Consider the following 24377-nt stretch of genomic DNA (forward strand, 5'->3'; position numbering starts at 1 on the left):
TATATCTATATATATATATATATATCTATATATCTATATATATATCTATATATATCAGGCCATCATCTTTTCTCTCCTGGACCACTGCAAAAGTCTCCCTGCCAAGGCTTTCTCCCTCTCATCCATCTTGAACCCTGAGGTCAAGTTATTCTTCAAAAACACAAAACTGATCATCTTATTTCCCTGTTTAAAACCTGTCAGCGATTTCTCACTGTCCTTTAACTAAGTCTATACTCTTTAAGGTATTTTACAGAGTCTGTCTATCTCTCCAGCCTCTTCTCTCAGCAACATCCCTTCCCCAAATGGTTCTGCAGTAGAACTGCACCTTGTCTGTGCTCTCTCTTGCCTCTGGACTTTTGTACTTGCTATTCCCTAGGTTTGGAACGCTCTCTTGGCTTCCCCTTCCCTCCTGGTTAACTTCTCCCCCTCCCCGTCTTTCAAGCATCAGTTTAAACACTCTCCGCGAAGACTTTTCAGACCGCCAGAGTAAGTTAGTTACCCCTGTGGTACATAGCCATGGTAGCTACCTTCCCCCATCATCACACTTATCACAGTTCATTTCATTGCCTACTTAAATGCCTGGCTTCCTGACTAGACAATAAAACTTCTGATCAGTATCTAACCTGTTCAACAGTTTATCCATAGCACCTAGCACAGTACCTGACACCTAGTAAGCAATCAATATTTGTTGTATGATTGACTGAGTGACGAGAAAGCCATGTTTACTTCTCAATCCATCCAAAAAGGCACAAATTTTGTGTGTGTATATATATTCTGCATGTGTGCTTGTGTGCGCACACACACATACACACACACACTCACCTTCCTCAAAATACAGCTTGGCTGACAGGACTAAGAAATAGCTACCAAGCCACGTATACTGCTTGGTCACACGGTGGGAAAGCAGCTACTGGTGAGACAGGGGAACTCTTTAAGCCTTAACTTCCTCATGTGTACAATGGGAATAATAAAATCTTCCTTATATAATTCAATAAACAATAGCTATTACATCTAGATCCCAATCCCCAAATACGGATGGAGCCTGTGTTCTGCTCAGAAGAATGAAGCCCATGACTGAAACTGTCCACCAGGTGGCAGTATTACCCTGGCCTGGTCCTGTGCTGCTTCCACTGCAGAGCAAGACCAGCAGTCAGGGGAAGAAGTAGAAGGTATAACCAAGCGCCGCTTCCCTAGAGCTTTGAGTGAAACCAGAAGAAAAAACAACTCAGAGACCAGGGCATACGTCAAGAAGGCCTCCTGTTTCTTGGACCCATCCTCCTCCTTGTCTCATCCCAGGCTCCTCCGAGGCACTGTTATGCTTAGGAATAAGCATTTTCTGGCCTGTCGTTCACAGCAGGGGGAGTTTTTCCCCCTTGGAGATAAGTCCTTTTATCCCACCAGAGCTGCCAGCTTCCACTTCCAGTGGAGACTGTGTTGAGAAGAGAGGCAGATTTGCTTTCTCAGACTGCAGAAGACATCTCGTTATTCTGGGAAGCCCTGTGGCCACCCATTTTGAGGACATGGGAAGAGGCGGATGCCAGAGTTATTCTTGGTTTATAGATTTCACTCATCCTTTTCCACCTTGATTTCAATGAACGAGTTCAAGTCAGGACAGCAGGTTTTGTGGGGTTGGTCAAAAGATGGGGAGACAGGTCCATTCTCATCACCTCCCTCATCCTCCTCCTCTTGGAAATTAGGATTGTAAAGTTCTGGTGGAAGGAGCTGGGCCTCAGCAGAAGGTAAGCGGTCTGAGGGAGGTCCGTACACACGGTTGGCTTTGGTGCCATGCTTAGAGTTGGCATCCAGGTGGTAGCAGAGCTGCGTGAGGCGCTGGGCCCGGAAACGGGGAGGCCGGGCTACCCAGACACCTGGCTCGTTAAGGCTGTCCTCTTCATCTGACATCAGCTCCTCTGTCACATCCTTCCACAGGCGTTGGTCCTCAGGGCCAAAATGCCTCATGATGCTGGATCGGTTGGCAAAAAGCTAAGGTAGGAGCCCAGGACAGAGATTAGGAAGAGCAACAAACCATGCATTAGGTTTGGGGAAAGGGTTTGGGTGGAAGGGAGGCTGTGTAAAATCTGTGCCTGAGAGAACCAAGTTCTCAAGAGAACCCAAGTCAGATCTTAGAACTGGCTCCCTTCCTCCTCCTCCTCTGCTCCATTCCTGGATCTCAACTCTTTTCTCAGATGCCACGTCCCCTGGCCCTTCCCACTGTGACTTATTTATTAGAGTTTAGAGTTTAGCATCTTGAAAGGAAAGACTAGAAACCTACCCGATATCTGCGACTTCGAAGTTTCTTCTCCTCTTTTTCTTTTAGGCCTTTAAAGGGGTTCAGGGAGTTGCGGTACTCACGCCTCTTAGTAAGGAAGTAGGCTACACAGGCTCCTGGTGGGGAGGGAGAAGGCAGGCAGCAAAAAGCAGGGTCCTCAGCCCTTTTTTTTGCCCTAATACTACTGGATGGGAGAGGGGTGAACCACTGTTTAGACGATGGGCTTTCTGGGTATGTCCATCAGCATCTATTCATTCCTCTCTGGTTTAGCTCCCTCTGCCCCTCTCCGTCTCCAACAGGAACTCCTCCCACTATAAAAAGACAACTCCAGGGAGGGAGGGAGACGCAAGAGGGAAGAGATATGGGAACATATGTATATGTATAGCTGATTCACTTTGTTATACAGCAGAAACTAACACACCATTGTAAAGCAATTATACTCCAATAAAGATATTAAAAAAAAAAAAATACAACTCCAATGCTTCTGTAACTCCCTTCCCCCACTCCCAGTTAAACCTACCCCCATTCTACTCAGCTGGCAGCAGATTACAAGTACTTTTTCAGCAGAAGCTTTCTTAGTGCTACAGACAAATAACAGAAGAGCAAGGAAAGTAGAAAACCCAGGACATAATATTTAGGGACAAAAGGGCAGGGCTGGATTCTGACCTCCTTTTCATAACACCCTAGATTCAGGCTCTGCATGTAAGTGTCATGCATGATGGTGTTCTGGCCCTTTCCTTCTCCCATTTTCATTTCAGACTGAGTAGGGGAATAAAAAGGCAATTAGAGACAATCCTGTGTATATTGTGGGTGAAAAGAATAACCAAAACCAATTTTTTTAAGTCCTCTATTTTCAAAACCACCTAAATCATCTCCATATGCCTCTTCTCCTCTGGCCAGGAACAGGGGATGAAGAAAGGATGGGACGGGAGTTAACTTAGTTTTTCTTACCTTTCAGCTCCTTGTCAGTGTAATTGTGGGGACTGGTTACCAGCTCCTGCTTGAGCTTTTCCAGAAGGAACTTCACTACTGAAATATTCCAAGAGGACTTGATGCTACCACAAGAGAAGAGAGTGAATAAGGCAGTCAGCATTTTATTTTATTTATTTATTTTTTGGCTGCACCACGTGGCTTGTGGGATCTTAGTTCCCCAACCAGGGATGGAACCCGTGCCCCCTGTAGTGGGAGGGTAGAGTTTTAACCACTGGATCGTCAGGGAAGTCCCTCGTCATCATTTTAAAAGCTAGACAGAGATTCCCAGCACTAATCAACTTCGTGGCAAAGTCCTCCATGGCCTAAGACAGTATACAAGGGGCAATGGTGAGATGGAAGCCTTAGCCTCACTGTTATACTGGAGCAGCCCCCTCTATTTCCCTCTCCTTGGCAAAGTTCCTTATGATCTTTTCCCTCAAGAGGATCGTACCTTTCAGACCCATTGAATCTCTTGTCATTGGTGATGTGGTTATGCACATTGTGGACCAATTTCTAGGGGAAACAAACAAACAAACACAGAATCAAGCCAGGAGCAAATATGATGAAACCCTCCTCTGGTCCCTAGGCACTGTCCCTATGGGGTTCTCTGCCTGAATGCTGCCCATAGTCTAGGTACCATTTCTGTTGATGTCCTTTCTTAGCCATAGAGCCGATCCAAGTTAGTATTTCTAATGAACCCTCCCTTTCTTTCCTTTTCATTTAATTTGTGTGGAGTCTCCAGGATTACCCCTGGTCTTACTTCTGCTCCCAGGGAATATGATCACTACAGTAGAGGGTTTCAAACACTTCCACAAACATACTCCTAATAGCAAGGAGAGAGCAAATATACATCAGGGCTACTGCAAGTGGACATTTCTTTTTTTTTTAATTTTAATTTTATTTATTTATTTTTGGCTGTGTTGGGTCTTCGTTGCTGCACGCGAGCTTTCTCTAGCTGCAGTGAGCGGGGGCTACTCTTTGTTGTGGTGCACGGGCTTCTCATTGCGGTGACTTCTCTTGTTGCGGAGCACGGGCTCTAGGCGTGCGGGCTTCAGTAGTTGTAGCACGCGGGCTGCAGAGCGCAGGCTCAGTAGTTGTGGCGCATGGGCTTAGGTGCTCTGCAGCATGTGGGATCTTCCCGGACCAGGGATCGAACCCATGTCCCCTTCATTGGCAGGCGGATTCTTAACCACTGTGCCACCAGGGAAGTTGCTACCTTTGCTTATACTCCTTTAATGATGGGTTCTCACTAGTTTTTGACTCAGCTACTATTGAACATCTCTAATTGTTAAAAAATTTTGCCTCAGGGGCTTCCCTGGTGGCGCAGTGGTTAAGAATCCACCTGCCAATGCAGGGGACACGGGTTGGAGCTCTGGTCCAGGAAGATCCCACATGCCGCGGAGCAACTAAGCCCAAGCGCCATAACTACTGAGCCTGCGCTCTAGAGCCTGCGAGCCACAACTACTGAGCCCACGTGCCACAACTACTGAAGCCCGTGCGCCTAGAGCCCGTGCTCCGCAACGAGAAGCCACTGCAATGAGAAGACCATGCACCGCAATGAAGAGTAGCCCAAGCTCATTGCAACTAGAGAAAGCCCGCGCACAGCAACCAAGAGCCAGTGCAGCCAAAAATAAATAAATAAACAAATTTTTAAAAAAATTTGCCTTAGATGCTCCAAAATCTGACCCCAGTTTTGCCCTAACAGCACCTGAAGTATTTGAAGACAGCTTCCATGTACTCCCCAAGTCTTTTCTTATCCCGTCTAAACACCAAGTCCTTCAACCATTCCTCATGACATAGTTGTCAGACAGACTCCTCATGAAACTATGTGCCTCTCTGGTTTGCCAGTGTCCCTCTTAAAACATGGCACCTGGAACTGAATCTAACTCATCTGTTGAGGTCTGGCCAAAGGGAGCATTACTTCCCCAAGTAGAACTCTATACTTCTAGGAATGAAACTCAAGATGCTGTACCTCTCTTAGCAAGCCCATCCCTACTCTCAGTGTCACAGGGCTCATTCATAGTGAGCTTGTAGTCAACTCAAGTCCATTTTTCACATGGATTACTGTCTCCACCATTCTGCAACTGTTTTTTGTGTTTTTTAAAATTTTATTTATTTGTTTATTTATTTATGGCTGTGTTGGGTCTTCGTTTCTGTGCGAGGGCTCTCTCCAGTTGCGGCAAGCAGGGGCCACTCTTCATCGCGGTGCGCGGGCCTCTCACTATCGCGGCCTCTCCTGTTGCGGAGCACAGGCTCCAGATGCGCAGGCTCAGTAATTGTGGTTCACGGGCCCAGCTGCTCATGGCATGTGGGATCTTCCCAGACCAGGGCTCGAACTCGTGTCCCCTGCACTGGCAGGCAGACTCTCAACCACTGCGCTACCAGGGAAGCCCTTTTTTTTTTTTTAAACTTTAATGTAGGATTTTACATTTCTTCCTATTAAATTTAGTTTTGTTGTTTCTCATTATATTTTCAGCCCAAGGTCCTTCAGTCAATGGAAATTACCCAGTCCCAAACTGATGGGATGCTGATCTCAGGATTTCAGCTTCATATTAAAAAATGCCCAATTTACACTCCTACCCCTATGGCTGACTGACCATATCAACTTAGGAAATTACTGTTAACTCTTTATGGCTAGGGTCTCCACTCTGTAAAAAAGACTGTTGTACTAGCTTCATATTTGATATAGTTATTTTACCTCTTAGTAGTCCAAACTTGAAAAATCACAAAAGATGGGTAAATGCTTCAGAAAGAATTTGAAAGAGTTGCAGAAAAAAAGAAAAGAGAAAAAAGTAGGGTGGGGGAGTTGCATAGCTTCCAATTCAAGTGGCTTGGAAGAGATCAGCTGATAAAAATCCAACCAAGCTTGAAGTGGAAAGGGAAAATACTCTAGACAATAATAAGCATTAAGACTGTAAAGGCTGCTGGCTCACCTACCTCCTGAGTGAGCTAAAAATGAATAATTTCCCCAATGGGTGGCTGGGATCTGCAGCAGTCCAAGGAATTAAGATTCCGATTTGGTTCTTTTGGATCCCTAGCAGCAACCCACAGCAGCTTCATCAGATTGGAGAGATGCCTCTCTCATTCCTTCCCAGAGCTAAAGGTTGGAACAGTGAAGATCTGCAACTATCCCTCTCCCTCTAAACCCACAGACTAACACAAGAACGTTTTATATCTTTCTCTGTGACGGGCAGCAAGACTCCCTGACTGGTCCTCTCGCTCCTCTTCAAGCACTATAACACAGAGCAGGATGACTGAGAATGCTGTCCTCCCAGAAGGTCCAATGCTGAGCTCTCCAAAGGGCAGGAAGAAGCCAGGCCTCATCACTAGACCTCTCGCTGGAGGCAGTAGGCACTAGAGGAATGGGACTGATCAAAAGTCCTGATTTTATGCAAATTTTAACTATCACACATTTATTCACAATTTAAGCACTATGAATTTTTGGGAAATCCCTTGAAATGTACTTCTAGGTATAAGCCTCCATTTCTATCACTGGCAACAACAGTGCCCTCTTGGGCCAGAAATCCATGACAGAGCAACTAAACCTAGTCCTTGTTCTTTTTTTTTTTTTTCTTTTAATATTATTTATTTGGCTGCACCTGGTCTTAGCTGCGGCACACGGGATCTTCATGCGGCATGCGGGATCTTTAGTTGTGGCATGCAGGATCTTTTTTTTTTTTTTTTAGTTGCGGCATGCAAACTCTTAGTTGCAGCATGTGGGATCTAGTTCCCTGACCAGGGATCGAACCCAGGCCCCTTGCTTTGGGAGCACGGAGTCTTAGCCACTGGACCACCAGGAAAGTCCCCCTATTCCCTGTTCTTGATAAGTGACATGTCACTGAACATAACCAAAATTTGAAATGAAGGTTAGAAACCAGTTGATACTGATTATGAATTGTGTCTTCTGGAAGGGAAAAAAAAAAAAAGAATCTGTCAATGTAAAAACAAATCAAATGAAAGGCAGAGTAAGAGTAGGATCTCTTAGAAAAAGAAAGAAGTAATATGAATAAAGGAGGTATAAATGGTAGTCAGCTGTTTTCAATCTTTACTAAGACTGTAACAAGGAGAAATGAGTTCTGTACTATGAGGAGATTTTGCTGGATGTCAGTGGTGACCTCCACTCCTAACCAGAACCCTCAAGTTACCTCATCAGCCATTATCCAGAGAATGGAGGCCCATTACCGTCAGTGGGAACACGATATGGCTAAAGAACATCCCCATAGTTATCAGAAAGATGTTTTGGGTGACAGAGCTGATCCAAAGGTCTGCGGTCACCCTAAAACAGGGTTTCTCAACCTCGGCACTATTGACATTTTAGGCTGGATAATGGGGGTGTTGGGGGAGACATCCTGTACACTGTAGGATGTTTAGTGACGTTCCTAGGGCTCCGAGCCACTGCAAGTTTTCAGGCAGAACTGGATCATATCAGTACCTTCCCTGCCAAGTGCTCTGAGAATCACTAGAATCTCCAAACCTTTTATACCTGAGCTGAGTGTCTAGTGGCCCTCTGCATCTTTGGGGTATGGGACCACCTCAGGACACCTTGGCCTTTCTGCCCAAGGGGACCCTTGCTACTTATCCTGAACACTGGTAATTTGCAGGCAGTTTCCAGTGCTACTCTGCTGCAGTCAATCTGCTTAACCCCTTAAGGATCTCCCCATCAGGATTATGAGATCACCAGGAGATATAATTATATAATTATATATATGATATAATTCCCTTATCTTTAAATGGAAGATATCAATCTATCTGGAAAAACCTAAAGAAGTTCCACTGATAGCAGAGGGGCTGCCTGTCCCTGGGCTAGGGAAGAGTCAGTCTCCTTCTTGCCCCTCCCACTCCAGCAGGCTTCAGGATACCATTCATTCGATATGGGACGTTTAAAATCAACCCACATTTCCCTCTTCACTTATCTCTCCAGACTGAAGAAAAATGTGTAGAAATTGAGCTCACTCACAGAGAGGACCAGATCCCGCTTGCGCCTGGAGTTCTTCTGCCCACTCCCTCTGGTCCTGCATGGGGAAGCAGTAAATCCTAGAGAGTGTCTCAGCTCCCCAGTTCCCCCAGGGCCTGATTCTTCCAAAGCACCTTCCAGGGCAGCAGCAGCACTAAGCATGTCCTCGGGGCGGGGCGGTGGCAGCTTGGTTCCACTTTCCGGCCCTGTCTCTGAGGTTGTCTGCTGGATCGCCAGTTGTGTGGCTGGTGAAAGCTGCTTGGCATAAGCAGGGGCCAGCACCCGCTGCACTGCACCCTCAGAGGCCACATAATCATCCACCAGCTAAGAACATAAAAAAGAATAGCTTATTAGCCAGCCAGGCTTACGGGAACCTGATCAACCATCATTCATTGGCCAAGTATAATGAACAGGGAGTGTGGGCAAATATTTCTGTGGGTACAGGGCCTCTCATGTTGGGTCATTACCATAGGACTGATTATACAGAGAAGGCATGTTTCTGATGCTTTGTGAGTAGTCATTTATGCTTTGTGCTTGAGTATAGGAAATGTAGCTAGGTAAGTGTTTTGCCTGAAAGGAGTTGAGGGAGGAAGTGATGACAAGAAAGGAAAACCAAGCAAGAGAAGGAGCGAGAAAATAAAATATCAATAAAAAGGAGAAATATGGGAGCAAAGGAGGGAGATATAAAGTCAGAAATCTCTAGAGAGGCTAGCTAGCACTGCCTCCCCGACCCCGCCCTTTTCCCTTTGCGGGGCCAGTGTGTGCCCTCACCTTGATCCTGCCCTGGCCACATCCGACTGTCACTGCCCTGACACCTGCTTGCCTGCCTGTGCCCTCCTCACTCAAGGACATACAGGGTAGGGGAAGGAACGAGGGAGGAAGGGGGAGAGAGAGAGAGAGAGGAAAGAAGAAAGGAGGGGGATTTTTGCAGCCAAGAAAACAAAACAGTGAAAGTGGGGGAAAAAAAACACAGAAAGAAGTGGGGGAGGAGGCTGAGATTTATAGACCTGTGAGCTGCTTTCTGTGCTGTGAAATCTAATTCCATCCTGTCGGCTTGGAAGCCTTCCCTGCCAGAAAGAACCACAGCTCAGGGCACTGCCTGGCCTGGTACCTCCTTGCCTCCTCCCACCTTCCCAGCTCCTGCTCCAACAGTCCCAAACCAAGGACAGTCCCTGGCGGGGCACAGACTGGGGCGAGCCGCGGGGCCATCACCCACGCACGTGGCTAGGCCTCGGGGGAGCAGTGACCAGTTGCAGTGTGACACAACTGGTCACATTCCTCAGATCCAGCAGATGGGCTGGGAGTCTCATCCCTCCCATCAACCCTGTGTGTTCTGCTGCTCTACACTTTCCTGGGTGTCTGGCCTCGTCGTGGCGGGGAGGAGGAAAAGAGACAGTGCAGAGGGAGGACGCTCTGGAGGAGAGGGTGGAGGAGAGCTGACAGACCTCCCACTGTCTCTCAAGTGGCAACACATCTGTTAGTTTCCCATCTCTGAGATCTCTAGAGTTGCTCCATCTCCTTTCCATACTTCCATGTGTGAAACTACTTCTGCAGTTTTTACTCTCCTCAGCCAGGATTTTCCTGCTCATATGGCCCTGAGCAGTAAAGAAGCTGAAATAGCACAGTGTACTTCTTTGTCTTTTCCTGCTCACAAAATAGGCCCGCTCGCTTCCCTCTTTCTCCCTACATGTTATTATCCCCTTACTGTTGACTCTCAACTCTCATTTCTGTTCCTCATTTTTATTTCCTCTCCTCTACCTCCCTCCCACCTTACCTCATTTTCTCTCTCTTGCATCAATTCTCCTTCCATTTAGATTCACCTTTCTCCTCTGCTCTTGTTTTCCACTTTTTCTCCTTCCCTTCATTTCCGCCTGCCTCCTTCCCTCTCTACACCTGTCAGCTATTATCTTTGTCCTCTCCCTCCCACTTTCCCTTCTCTCTCTCTCCCCGCCTCTGCCTCTCTCTCCTCACATCCCCAACTCTCTCCTAGTCCTGAATTCCTCTTGGCAAGCGGAGGGCCCGTGATCAAATATGAATGCGCCGTCTGTGCTCAGCAGGCATCCTCGCCAGGAGAGGCAGAACCCACGGAGCAGCCAAGGCAGCTGTGGAGAAGGTGCCATGCAGAGCGACAGAGAGGGAGGGCAGTACCACTGCCCCGACACCACTCACGCCAGAAAATGACCTTCTGCCGGAGAGGCCACGGTACCAAAAAAAAAAAAAAAAAAACCCAAAAACAAAAACCAGGAGGGCTGACTCTCCCTGCCGGCAAAGGAAACTGGGTACCGTGCTGTTTTGTCACAGACACAACCGAAAGAAAGGCTGAAGGACGGAGAGAAGAGAAGAGAAAGAGGCCGGGAAGAGCACAGAAGCGCAGCCCCGCTAGTGTCCTGCGCTGCGTACTCACGGGGTCGAGCATCGGAGGCCCCTCGCCTGCAGCCAGGGCACATCCCGGGAGCCGTACGTCTCTCTGAGCGGCCGGGAAGCCCAAGGGCCCAGGCCCCCCAGCTGAGGCCGCTCCCAGCTGCCGCAGCTCCTCGATCACCACCTGCACGCCGCTGCCCACGCTGTCACACTCCTCTTCCCCGGCCGGCACGGCCCTGTCTGCCTCTCCGGGGCTCTCCTTGAGGGGCCCGGGCTCCTCGGGCGGGGAGCCGTGAGCCCGGCTCTCGCTGTCTTCATCGGGGACGGGCACCTTCCCTTGCCTCAGCTCACCCACTTCCTCCTGGAGACGTTTTAACAATTCGTTGTTGGCCCTGGCGAGACCCAGCGCAGCCTCAGCCAGACCCACGGCCTTATCCACCCGCTGGTAGATAATATGCAGGAGCTGCTCTGAACTCTGGACGGCCAGGCCGTGTCCGGTGACCGTGATCGGGGTGCTGGGAGGAGGGTTCCCGCCCTGACAGCCTGTGCTGCCCCCGCTGGTCTCACTCTTACAGGCACAGCAGCAGCATCTGGCCTCGCCGCCACTGGGAGGGGAGAAGAGAATGGTAGCGCTGAAGGACATGGTGGCAGAGGCAGGAAGGCCCGTGCTCACGCTGCTGGACTGCTCCAAAAGCGTCCCCAGTCGACCGGACCGCACGAAGCTCTGGCCTCTTTGGATTCACTCTCCTTTTTCATGGAGGGTGGTCGGAGCAGCCTGGGCCCCCGGGGCTGGGTTCTGTGAAGGAGGAGTGGGCTAGCCCTGAAGGCGCACACAGTCCATGGCTGTCTCTCCTCGGGCTGTGGAGCAGAGGGCCTTCTTCTCTGTGCAGATCCTGTGCTGCCCTAGCTCAGCACACTGGGGGTCACACTCACCCCTTCCCAAAAGGGTGGGCCTACAAAGGCCTTCGGGAGGAACACAGTTTCAGAGGGTGGAAGGCATGGAATTCCCCACCACTCCAAGCTAAGGAACAGAGATGGGACTCAAAAGGACCCACGGGCATCTGGAAAGATCAGAATATTAAGGAAGAAAATGTAGATCTGTCTTCTCTGTCTCTCTATCTTGCCTGTAAAAACAGTACTGCATTTTACTGCTTTGACATCATTCCTTAAGGAGTTCAGAACACTTCATGTAGGTTAATCTCATCCACACAACAGCTCTAGGAAACACACGTTAACCCAGGGCCAGAGAAGAGACATGCAGAGAACTTATATATCTTTTTCAAGGTAAGGGGAAGACAGCAGAATCCAGTTATGGCTACTTTCAGTTTAGTGTGTGTGTGTTTGAACTGATACCACTTTTTGTTGACATAAAAAATCATGATTCGGGCTTCCATGGTGGCGCAGTGGTTGAGAATCTGCCTGCCAATGCAGGGGACACGTGTTCGAGCCCTGGTCTGGGAAGATCCCATATGCCGCGGAGCAGCTGGGCCCGTGAGCCACAACTGCTGAGCCTGTGCGTCTGGAGCCTGTGCTCCGCAACAAGAGAGGCCGCGATAGTGAGAGGCCCGCGCACCGCGATGAAGAGTGGCCCCCGCTCGCCGCAACTGGAGAAAGCCCTCGCACAGAAACGAAGACCCAACACAGCCAAAAATAAATAAATAAATAAATTATTATTAAAAAAAAAAAATCATGATTCTACCGTCTCTATAATTTGCATACAGATGCATTCAGAGTAAGACTCCTAAACAAGGAAAAGGCCAATCAATGCAGCCCCCAACATGTTGCCAACTTCACACTATTATATCATTAATGTTTTGGGGGTGGGCAGGGAAATGAAAGGAAAAGCTGGATAGGAGAGTTGAGCTGCAGTAACCAGGGCTGCACAGCCCCCTACTCTCACACTTTGTACACCTGGGCCTACAGCCTCTTCCATAGAAACTAGCTGTTCTGAATCCTCCAGCTGGAAGCCTAGAGAAATCACTTCTGGGGCCCCTCAACTCCACTTCTCATGCTGCTTAAGGGAGAGGCAGAGCTGAATGGGATTGTCTAAGTAGCTACATGCTGCCACTCTACCCACACAACCAGCCCCCAAAAGGAGAGACCAGAATATCAATGATAAGCCAAACTGCCTCTCTTTTAAATCACTGTAGTTAAGCAACTAAGCTACTTCAGGAGGAAAAAAAAAGCGTGGGAGGGTTGGTTTGTACAACCGAGAACACTCCAAGGAACTTCATATTGTCATTTTCTAAATGACACTTGATTACAGAAAAAAGAAACTTTCTGCCTGAAGCTCCCTAAGTGACAAAATCTTAAGTGTGTTTACAATTTCCTCAAGAGATACATTTCTATCTTACCCTGTAAATTATATCATAACATCACAATTAAAAGGAGAGGAGGAGATTAGGAGAATTTTCCACATTCCGAGATTTGGTTTGTTTGTTTGTTTGTTTTGAGTCAGCAATCTCATTTCAGAAACAGGCAATATCAATGCCTCTGAGGTACTAAAATGTAAATCTGACAATGCATTTTAATTACATTTGGTTATTAAAGAATAGTCTTTAATTTGCTTTTTCTACCCTTTATATCGAAGAAATGCTTTTCTGTGCTAGATATTCACATCTTGTAAGAACTTAAATCCATTTACTGCTTCTTTATCACTAGAGTCACTGGAAGGCATAGTTAAACCTAAAAAACTAAAGGTTAGGACTTCCCTGGTGGCACAGTGGTTAAGAATCCACCAGCCGATGCAGGGGACAAGGGTTCGAGCCCTGGTCCAGGAAGATTGCACATGGCGCGGAGCAACAAAGCCTGTGCGCCACAACTACTGAGCCTGCGTGCCACAACTACTGAAGCCCGCGTGCCTAGAGCCCATGCTCTGCAACAAGAGAAGCTACCACAATGAGAAGCCCATGCACTGCAACAAAGAGTAGCCCCCGCTCTCCACAACTAGAGAAAAGCCTACTCGCAGCAACGAAGACCCAACGCCGCCAAAAATAAATACAACAAACAAACAAAAACAACAACAACAAAAAATAAAGGTTAAAGCCAAATTAAAACGAAAGGTTAAAGGAAAGCACTAAGCGATTCCCAGGTCAATTTGTGGATGAATCATTAATATATCCTTTTCTTTCCTAAATAAGGTCCTACATGCTCCAGCGGGGTTTTTAACTTTTTTAAAACCAACATCATGCAGAGTTTAATCTGAAACATGGATGTTGTGAGAAAAAGAAAATTATGTAAACAGTAATATACCACTTGGGTTCAGGATTTGTACAACAAGAAATTAAGACCTGTCACTTATATAATACTGTACATCAACTATACTTCAGTTAAAAAAACTGTTTTTTAATAAATAAATAAATAATGTATAAAATAAACTACAAGGATATACTGTACAACACAGGGAATGTAGCCAATATTTTATAATAACTATAAATGGAGTGCAACCTCTAAAAATTGTGTATCACTATATTGTACATTTGTAACATATAATTTACATTAACTATACTTCAATTTTTAAAAATTAAAAAAAAAAAGAAATGAAGATGCATCATGTTGGGACTCCGAGTGGGTACACTTCCTGGGATCAAATTGACAACTGCAACGCTCTTGCCCCCAAAACTCACTCTTTCTTGCAGGAGGACTTTACCCCTGCCAGCGTTGTGCCTGCCTTGAGCCCCTCCCTCCCCTTAAATGGTCTTTCTTAGGTAATCTTCCCAAAACAGCACTAAAATGGGCTGTGTGAACTTGGGCATATAATTCCCTTTTCTGAGCCCCAGTGTTCTCATCTCTGCCTACTTTGAGTGTTTTTGTGAAGACTGTATATAATATATATAAAGGCACCTACAGAATACTGGCACACAGTCAGTCCTCCACACATAACAGCTAGATTCCTGAAACCTTTTGTGTTCCCATCCTGGACATCCATCCTGACGTCCTAATCTTGAAAAAAAAAAAAAATACAATGGCTTGAAATAGAATTTGGGGAGTTTCCCCTCTAAATTTAATATCACATTTCTAAGAAAAAATGAATTCAAGTCTACAAAGACGCATTTATCAGTACAAAACCTTTTGTGATGCAAATTAGAAAGGTATAGAGAAAACAGAGTATTTGTAATTTACTTACCATCATGACCTGGTTTAGACTAAGGATAATTTCAACTCTGCTAGTTTTTAATGCTAAATATATTTTCATATTTGTGTTGACATAAAATATCACGATACTATCTGCTCTATAATTTTGTCCCTCAATTTCTTTCTGCTTTTCGACTTTGTGTATTACCTAACTATGTCCATTTTACAATGTCACATTCAGGGCAACAAATAGGTGTTTTCTTGAATTAATCTGTCTACAAAAACCTGGTACAGTGCAATGTAACATAATGGGCATTCAAATAACTCTTTTGGGGTTCCTATGGATATTACTGCTGACTTAGTTTCCCTGGCTCCTGCTAGAGTCTGCCACATAAGCTCTAAGACACTGAAATAAAAGCATGAGGAGGGCTTCCCTGGTGGCGCAGTGGTTAAGAACCCGCCTGCTAATGCAGGGGACGCGGGTTCGAGCCCTGGTCCGGGAAGATCCCACATGCTGCGGAGCAACTAAGCCCGCGAGCCACAACTACTGAGCCCGCGTGCTACAACTACTGAAGCCCACACACCTAGGCCCGTGCTCCACAACAAGAGAAGCCACCACAATGAGAAGCCTGCACACCGCAACGAAGAGTAGCCCCCACTCGCCGCAACTAGAGAAAGCCTGTGTGCAGCAACAAAGACCCAACGCAGCCAAAAATAAATAAATAAATAAATTAAAAAAAAAAAAAAAAAAAAAAGCATGAGGAAACTGGAGTTGGCAGGTATTAAAGGAACATTTCACATTATGATATTTACTAACCAGACACCAATTCAAATGCTGGATAAATTATTAAAAACAAAACACTAATATCATTAGCTACATATATCCCCATTAGAGATGAGCAAGTTAAAAACAAAAAAAAAAAATGTGTTTCTAAAAATTCTCTATAAGCAAGGCCATGCTAAAGGATGAGTCACCAAAATGGATTGCCACCTCCAAGTACTCAAGTGGAGGGAAGACAAAGTCCCTACACACAAGGAGCTTACAGTGCCTGTGAGAATAGAATGTCTAAAGAACGAGTCAAAATATACACGCGCCTAAAAATATGGTACAGACTAAAAAAATCTTGAGGAGTTAGTTCAAAATAATAGAAAGATCAACAGAATGAAATCATGTGGAAGGGGGCTTATTGAAGAAAAACCTACAACTGAGCCTTGAGCAAGATATAGGATGAACTGGGAGGGTGGTAAGAAGACGTGATAGATAAGTGAGAGGAAAAAAACAAACATAACAGAATTAACAGGGTACATGTGAGAGATCAGAGCAAAAGGGCTTATATAAAAGGTACAGAAACCTGACAGAGGACTTTGAAAATCAAGTTAAGGAAACTCTTAGAGCAGGGGTCCGCAAACCTTTCTCTGTAAAGGACTAGATAGTAAATAACTTAGGCTTTGCAGGCCATGTGGTTTCTGTCACAACTATTCAACTCTGCCACTGTAGCACAAAGCAGCCATGGGCAATACATAAACATGAGCATGGCTGTGTTCCAATAAAACTTTATTTATGGACACAGAAATGTCACAAATTACATTTAATATTTACATTAAAAAATATAAAAGCCATTCTTAGCTCATGGGCCATACAAAAACAGGTGGCAGGCCAGACCTAAGATTACAGGCTATAGTTTGCTGACCCCTGTCTTAGATAACTAAAGTGGAACAGTTAGAGGTTAGGAGACCGTTTAATCCTGGAGAGAAGTGATGAGAATCAGCGTTGTGGATATGAAGGTTCAACATCCTGGAGGAAGGACTGATCATATTTCTTAACTTAATAAATGTGGGGGATAGAGATTGGTTAAAGACAGCTTCAAGATTATAAACCTGAGGGTCAGAAGATGGTACCACTGACAGAATGATAGAAATGAGGAAGCTGAGAGGAGGCACCAGCATGTTTGAGAAGATGCGTATTTATACAACATGTTAAATTTCAAACTGATGGCAGCATCTTTAAATGGAATGTTCTGAAAGCAACTGGCTAGGACTGAAAAACAAAAACAAGAGGAAGGTCAGAGCTGGAATGCAGATTTGGAAACTTTAGCAGGAGGTTATATTTGAACCTCAGAGAATGAATGAGCTCTCCAAGGAGTAAATACAAAGTCCTTGGCAAAGGCCAAGGACAGCACTTCAAGCCAATCCTTGCAAGAGGCTTCATTAAAAGAGAAGAATGGTCAGTAAGGTGGGAGGAAAAGAGTGTTATGAAAGCCAAAGTAGAGTGTCAAGGGACTTCCCTGGTGGCACAGTGGTTAAGAATCCGCCTGCCAACGTAGGGAACAAGGGTTCGAGCCCTGGTCTGGGAAGATCCCACATTGCCACAGAGCAACTAAGCCTGTGCACCACAACTACTGAGGCTGCACTCTAGAGCCCGTGAGCCACAACTACTGAGCCCGCACTCTAGAGCCCGTGAGCCACAACTACTGAGCCCGCGTGCAGCAACTACTGAAGCCCGCGCACCTGGAGCCTGTGCTCCGCAACAAGAGAAGCCACTGCAATGAGAAATGAGAAGCCTGTGCACCACAACAAAGAGTAGCCGCCGCTCACCGCATCTAGAGAAAGCCCACTCACAGCAACGAAGACCCAACGCAGCCAAAAATAAATAAGTAAATTTATTAAAAAGAAAAAAAGTGGGGCTTCCCTTGTGGCGCAGTGGTTGGGAATCTGCCTGCCAATGCGGAGGACACGGGTTCGAGCCCTGGTCTGGGAAGATTCCACGTGCCACGGAGCAACTGGGCCCGTGAGCCACGGCTGCTGAGCCTGCGCGTCTGGAGCCTCTGCCCCGCAACGGGAGAGGCCGCGATGGTGAGGGGCCAGCTCACCACGATGAGGAGTGGCCCCCGCTTGCCACAACTAGAGAAAGCCCTCGCACAGAAACGAAGACCCAACACAGCCAAAAAAATATATAAAAAAATAAATAAATAAAACAATCTTATAAAAAAAAAAAGTGGATCCAATCAACTGTGACAAGTGCAGCAGAATGGTTAAAAAAGATGCAAATTAAGGAAATACATTTTATTTGTCTGTGACGGTCACTGGCAATGACCAGAGAGGTATTTTTTGTAGTGAAAGTAATACTATGCAGTAGACGAAAGAGAACGTGATGGAGAGAAAATGGAAGCAAGACATGAAGTCAAGTTTTCTAGAGTTTAGTTATGAAAGGAAGGAAATAGGAAGTCAGAAAGGGCACTAGAGCCTCAGTATGTTTAAAAAGCAGAAAGAAAAAGGCCAGTGAAAAAGGAAAGGATGAACATATTAGGAAAGGATTTAAGTTTTCTTCTAGCAAGGATTCGCGCAATGTGAGAAGGAAGGAAAGCAAGCTTTTCCGTGAGACTGCAGAGAAGAAAAAGATGAACTCAGGGGCCAAGATTCATTGATGTGGAGAGAGCAAGACAAAGATATATGCTATTGAGACACTCTTTTTACTTTACAGACTTTTCTCAGTCTGAATAATTCAAACCGATAAAAGAACTTTATTATAGATAGTGCTGCATTATCTGTTGCTACAACCTGCTAAATTCTTCTTGTCTAACACTCCAGACCTACCATAATTAATCATTCTTGCTTTTTTCTATCACTATTTTAAGGTTCTAAAGCCCATTTAACCCTGCCAACATTATTAACATAGCTAAACTTTATTATGGTCTCTTTATTTTACCTCTCAAAATGTATAACTGTTTAATATAATAGCCCATGAAGCAATCCATGGAATGTCTGGCAAAGCAACAGTTAACTGGAGTAAATTATTCAGGCAGTGTCTATACCATTATTATTAAACATTAATACTGTCAACTTTCGCAACTTCAGATTGCTGATTTATTCTAAAACCAAGAGTTTGCATTCTTGTTCAAGAAAGAAAAAACAGGAATAAACTAAGATTGACCACCACTGAATAACATACATGCCTTTTGCAAAATGCTATCAACTTTTAGAATTGAATGTTAAGAAAAAGATCTTCAATCCTATGATGAGTTGCCAACACAAAATGACAGCAGCTGTCAAACTTAAGTTGACATAAAATCTGTGTGTTTGGGGTTCATTCTGTATTGGTCTAATTTTAATACATGTGAAAGGAGCCTAGAAAATGTACTTTTCAAAAATTTTGTGTTTTTTAAAATAAATATTTAGATAAAGAAGAAAGCAAACTCATCTTCTTTAGACAGACAGCTCAGGGTGAGACTGTCCATAATCTTAACTATCCCTTTCCTCCCAAGACATGTATTTTTGTTAGAACTAAATATATCATACCCTTGGCAGCTCCCCTGCTTGCTTCAACCCATTCTGAGTTTGAATTTTCTGCATGACTGAGTTCACCTCCAAACTATGAAAAATAAAAGTTTTCCCACTGTTTAATAGGTGTGTAGGATATGGTATCACTCAGATGATATATGTTTTTATAATGGGCCCTTGACTCATTCCGGGTCATGCTAGCAATGGACTTCCTTAAATGTGATTACTGAAAGCATAGCAATTGATACCATAATCTTCATTTTAAGAAATAAAAAAGGAAAATGGCCACTTAAAGTTCCTGCTGTGCCGGTCAGCCCTTCTACCCCACTTGAAGGTGCAAAATGGCTCACCGGATAGAAGGTCCTCTCAAAACCTATTTCTATCAGACATGAGCTCCTTATCACACAAGAGTAGGTAAGTAAATACCAAAAAACAGTATTTTTCTACATTTTTAAAGACTGACCCACCTAAGGATCTACAAGAAAAACAAAATCTAAGACCTCGTTTCTAGGGGTAAAAAAGATGTAGACCCAGAGGGCAGAATGAGGTCCTAAGAAAAGGATCCCACGTAATCCGAAAATTCCAAGTATGTTTGTATAGTAGTACCAGAGTTTTTAACCCAGTATAGCACTGTCCTTTTTCTTTACATGTGCTAAAATGCAACTTGGTGAGATTAAAATTACCGGTTTAAGGTTTTCATATCCATGTGCCTGACGTAAATGACTCTTCCTGCATTTCTGGAGAAACTGAAAAATGAAAAACTAGCTCCTAAAGCTGTATCGTGTGCCCAGCGAGCCCTCGGTAAATGTTAGCTGATTAAATATTAGTCAAAGATGACAAAGTGGGCACGAGGGACAGCAGAACAATTTCCGAAGAGAGCGTGTGTTTCAGCCACAGGCAGGGTGAACACAGCGGCGCAAGGGAGAACAGAGCTGAGCTCCGCCCTCGAGGCCGCAAGGAACAGGGCGACCCGCCACTGAGCCCCCCGGTAGACTGTGCCCTGGGTGTCCTGGGAAAGGGGTGTTCCTCAGAAGGCCGCAGACAGCAGATTGGCCGAGGCGCGGCCGGGGATCTCGCTGGGTCACCGTGGGTAGACTACGTGGCCAAAAAAGCTCGAAGGGCTTGGGGGGAGTATGGCGGGAGAGTTCCCGCGGCGATCCCGCTTTGGCGGCCCCAAGCGTGTCCCACCGCGTGTGCCCCGCGCGCCGCGCCACCTGACTGAGCGGCGCCAAGAAGGGCGCGCGGGCGGCCAGAGACGACCGAGGCGCGGCTCGTGTACCCGGCCAGCGCGCGCGCACGCAGGGAGGCCCCGCCCCGCCAGTCTCCGGGCTCCCGGTGATTGGCGGTTGGACGATGAGGCGGAGCAGGGCTGGGACGTTATTGGCCGCAATCCACAATCACTCAACAAGCCAGGGAGGGGAGGGGCCTCTTCAGGGAGGGACACGACTGCGAGGCTTTTTGAAAGCCGTTAGACGCCATCTTTAGCTTGCTTTTTTTTTTTGTTTACTCGCTTTTGTTCTCTGCTGCTCACAAAGCTGCGTGTACACGATTATAGGTACAGTGGCCACAAGTCGGCCTCATACGTTTGGTGGCAGAAGGCTTTTCGTTCCTGCCGGCCTCAGCTGCAGATCTTTCAGCAAGGTGGCAGCTGCCCTTACTTCAAAGAAGTTTTCATCTCGAGGGGCCCCGCGGATTCCCAAGCAAAACCAACCGAGTTTAGCTTTGCTTTGGTAGGAGGGCCAAGCCAACGATATATTCGTGGGAGGAATTTTGTTTCTTACAAAGAAATTCAAAGCAAGGACATTGGCTCTGAGCCTAAAATCCTACTAAAAATCAAATAGCATAGGAAGACAGGGGCTTGGGCTGTGTATACTGCTCTAGAAGAACTCTCTGTTTTCCGAGAAGGTAAAAAGTATACGTGAAGACCTGCAGTGAGGCGAAAAAGATTAAGAGCAAAACTCCATTAAAAATTCCCAACATTGCTGCCATTACAAAGGTCACTAGACTGACTAGATTTCAAAGATACGCAGGCCTAAACTTGTGGAATGATCCACATTTGAGACTGATCTGACTTGTATTGTTAGGGAATAAAAATGCACTCAATACAGATAAACGCAGAGAGCCCACACGGGCTACTTTCATTATAGTGAATGTCAAGACCTGTACAAACAGTTTAATCGCCGTTGTTAGGTGTCCTAAATACTGCTTGAAACTGAGTGGGACGCGAGGTGGGGAATGGAACTGTATTATCACACAGGTTTTGTTGTCCTGAAATTTGAACTCTACAGTGGATCTTTTTTAATCTCCTGGTCGCTACTTCACTTGTGACATTCCAGTTTCTCCCTCATCACCCCATATACCTCCTATGCTTTCACTCCAATCTGCCAATAGAGATTTGACTATAAATATTTTCCGTATGACTCCTAATAGGAGACAGTGGTTCTGTAACAGAATAAAGTGAGAATACGTCTCCTGCAACCGGAGGTGCTGTTCTGAGCCCGTTGTTCTCTAATTCTTACACTTCTCTCCGTGGCATGGGGAGAAGGCTTTTCATTTTAAAAATCCGACATGATAACCAAAATGCATTTCTTATCCCTCCCATATATTATTTGCCTTTGCCTCCTCTTGGCGCCTCCCCCATCACCACCACCATGAACAGTTTTTGAGAATTGGACTTGACTGGATTATTTTCCTGATATTTTGCCAGCTGTGAAGCTTTTCAAACAAATCCCAACCTATCAACGACCATTTTGTCAAAAAGCCAAGAGAGAACTTCCCTTCTGAACACACCAACCAAACCACACATAAAGGCCAAAATATACACAGCTGTACATTTAAGAACGTGAGACAATAAAAAGCAAAACCACTTAGGCAAAACAGTCACTAAAGAAGGCTTTAAACCACAGACTTAATAAATTGCCTACCCTCATTTGCCACATGGACTGCATATTCCTTGGCAATTATTTAATTATTCACTAATCTGATACTTTAGAAGAAGAGCAGAAAATACAGTAAATGCACATGGAATGAAAATGCCTAAGTAATTCTATGCATAGGATTTCTTCTAAGCTTTAATTTGCACATGAAATCCTGTCTAGATCACATTTGGGAACACAACAGAAAAAAATCTACATCCTAGGGGCTACTTTGCACACAAAAAACCAAAGGCAATCGCTTTTGAAAACAAAATCTGATATGGCACATATACACATACTGTACATATACACAAAGCACAAAACCCCAAGATAAATCTTTACGAAATTATTTGCTTAAAGAAACACACACACACAGTGTTCTCATGAAAAATGTGTGTAAGACACACTGTAAGAAGGGCTTTGACCCCCCTCCCCCGCCGGGAAATGAGTGTCACAATTATAAAATCCAAACATTTTTAACCTATTGGCCTTGGACAATTGCCACATTCAAGCCACTTGGTTTTGGTTCTGGGGGAGGGTGTGTAAAACGCACGCAAACAGCTTTGTGAGGGAGTCTCAAATCTCCGCTTCCTTCGACGTTGCCTGTGGCAGAAATTTACATTATCCCTTCATCCCGCTTAAAAAAAGAAACCTACACTTCCCAAGAGGCTAAATTTTTTAAATTCCCCTGACCATAAAAATTTACCAGTTCTTAAAATGTGATAGCAAAAAGAAAAAAAATCTCTATAAATTTGGCTGCAAACAGTTGTACACGGCCATCCTGCTTCTCAACTTCTTGGTATATTTAAAACCTTGACCAGGAAGAAGAAAGAGGAAGAGAGACAGAAAAAGAAATGGGGAAAAGCGCACATTCCCCTTAGCAACAGTTTCCTCACCCCAGCATTGCCACAGATCTCTATTTTAAAAAAAAATTTGAAAACACACACAAGATTAAGGAGAAAAAAAATGGAAAAAGGATACCCGAAGGTCGTATGGCTCTTTGTATTCGTGTGTGTGCAAAAAGAAGGACTCGCGGAGCCAGAGCCGGCAAGCCCCGCCCCTCCCCGGACGCCTGCCCGGATTGGCCGCTGGCGGCCGCTGGGCGCCCAACCCGCGAGCACACGCGCAGCGCCCGAGGCGCGGGCCCAGGGGGCCCCCAAGGGCCGCCCGACCGCCGACCCTGGCCCCCTTCCGCTCGGACCCTGGCGGCCCGGTTGGCACCTATACCCTTCCCCACCTCTCTCCCCTTCCTTTCACTTTCTCACCCTCCTCTCACCCTTTCCCATGTTTGTTCCTCAGTAAAACCAGGCCTTCGTTACCAGCATAAAAAACCGGTGAGCGAGCACCTTCTGACAATTTGCTAAAGTTGGTTAACTAGTCAGTAAAATTCTAGTTTGGGATTAAGCATCAAGCACTCGGAGCGTGGGCCGAGCTCATGATTTCCAGGTGGAACGTCTCTGGGTCACGTCTGTTGCTTAACCCTCCCACCTTTAAATGAACATTCATGCAACTGCGTGACATCTTTCAGGTGAAAGACAAAGTAGTCTTACACTTTGGGCGAGGATTTTTGCTCAGACTTCGTCCCCAATTTTTTCTCTATTTGGCTAACACTACATTCTCAAGAACCTACAATGGTCCCCCTTTACCTCCTGCATGAAGACCTGGTTGCTTGTACCTGGATTTTAAACCACTCATAATCTGGCCGCAGGCCTCTGTTTGTACTTATTTCCCACTGCCCTCACTCCCGTATTATTCCTTTGCTCAAGCGGTTTCATCTGCCTGGAGTAATGCGTGTCTCCTCTTCTCTGACTAGTCAGTTTTGAAACACTCTTCAGCTATTTCAGTCAACACAGACCACTTCCTTCTCTCAACTATCAGCATGAACTTCATGTTTACTCAGGTTAGTGCTTAACTCTACCTTGATTGTTTCCCATATTTCAGTAATTTCACACTAGTAAATTGTTTGAGATCACAGATCATATCTTAAACTTCTTTTTTTCCATTCAGGAGCTATTTTTTAAATTTTTACTGCAGCAGCTGGCATAATTATAGACATTTAGTAAACACTGAAAAAAAATCATTTATAATTGAGTGAATTTTTTTTCTAGCTAAACACACACAGATTTTGAAACTCAGATCCCACAACAAGAATTTGCCTTCTTCAGTAACAGTTCATGAGCACTTACTGTGCAGGGACTGCTGTGAACACTTTACATGTATTTACTTATTTAATCGCCACAGTAGTGGGGAGGTACTCATTATCCTCACTTTATAGATGAGGCTAAGACAGAAAGAGGTATAATAATTTGACTAAGGTTATACAGCTAGTAAGAGGTAGACCTGGAACTTGAACCCAGAAAATTTAGCTCCATAGCGCAAGTTCTTAACCGTTATGCCTCACTGGCTCAAAGCACAGCTTTAAAAAATATTGTTATGTGATTTCATCCTCACAACATTCCACAAGACAGCTGGCCTGAACGCTTCTAAAATATCAATGTAATGAAGTCACACACAAAGATGAGGGGACTGTTCTAAATTAAAGGACAACAGGGGA

At 45.4% G+C, this 24377-nt stretch overlaps 1 protein-coding gene across 2 annotated transcripts; it reads right to left on the reverse strand.

The window, feature by feature from the left end:
• Window positions 1–1238: 1238 nt before the first annotated feature.
• Window positions 1239–22828, reverse strand: C2H14orf93 (chromosome 2 C14orf93 homolog). Of its 2 annotated transcripts, XM_036841246.1 has the most exons (7): window positions 22805–22828; window positions 10600–11617; window positions 8199–8519; window positions 3693–3754; window positions 3221–3324; window positions 2273–2385; window positions 1239–1983 (listed from the first exon to the last, which is right to left on the reverse strand). In XM_036841246.1, the coding sequence occupies exons 2-7, from the start codon at window positions 11197–11199 to the stop codon at window positions 1564–1566; spliced, it is 1620 nt and encodes a 539-aa protein (XP_036697141.1). In that variant the 5' UTR covers window positions 11200–11617; window positions 22805–22828; the 3' UTR covers window positions 1239–1563. The 2 variants fall into 2 exon arrangements, with proteins under 2 accessions (XP_036697141.1, XP_036697144.1); XM_036841249.1 differs by lacking the exon at window positions 22805–22828 and having other exon boundaries at window positions 10600–11775.
• Between the last annotated feature and the right edge of the window lie 1549 nt (window positions 22829–24377).

Source organism: Balaenoptera musculus, chromosome 2 (assembly GCF_009873245.2).
Source record: "Balaenoptera musculus isolate JJ_BM4_2016_0621 chromosome 2, mBalMus1.pri.v3, whole genome shotgun sequence".
NCBI lineage: Eukaryota > Metazoa > Chordata > Mammalia > Artiodactyla > Balaenopteridae > Balaenoptera > Balaenoptera musculus.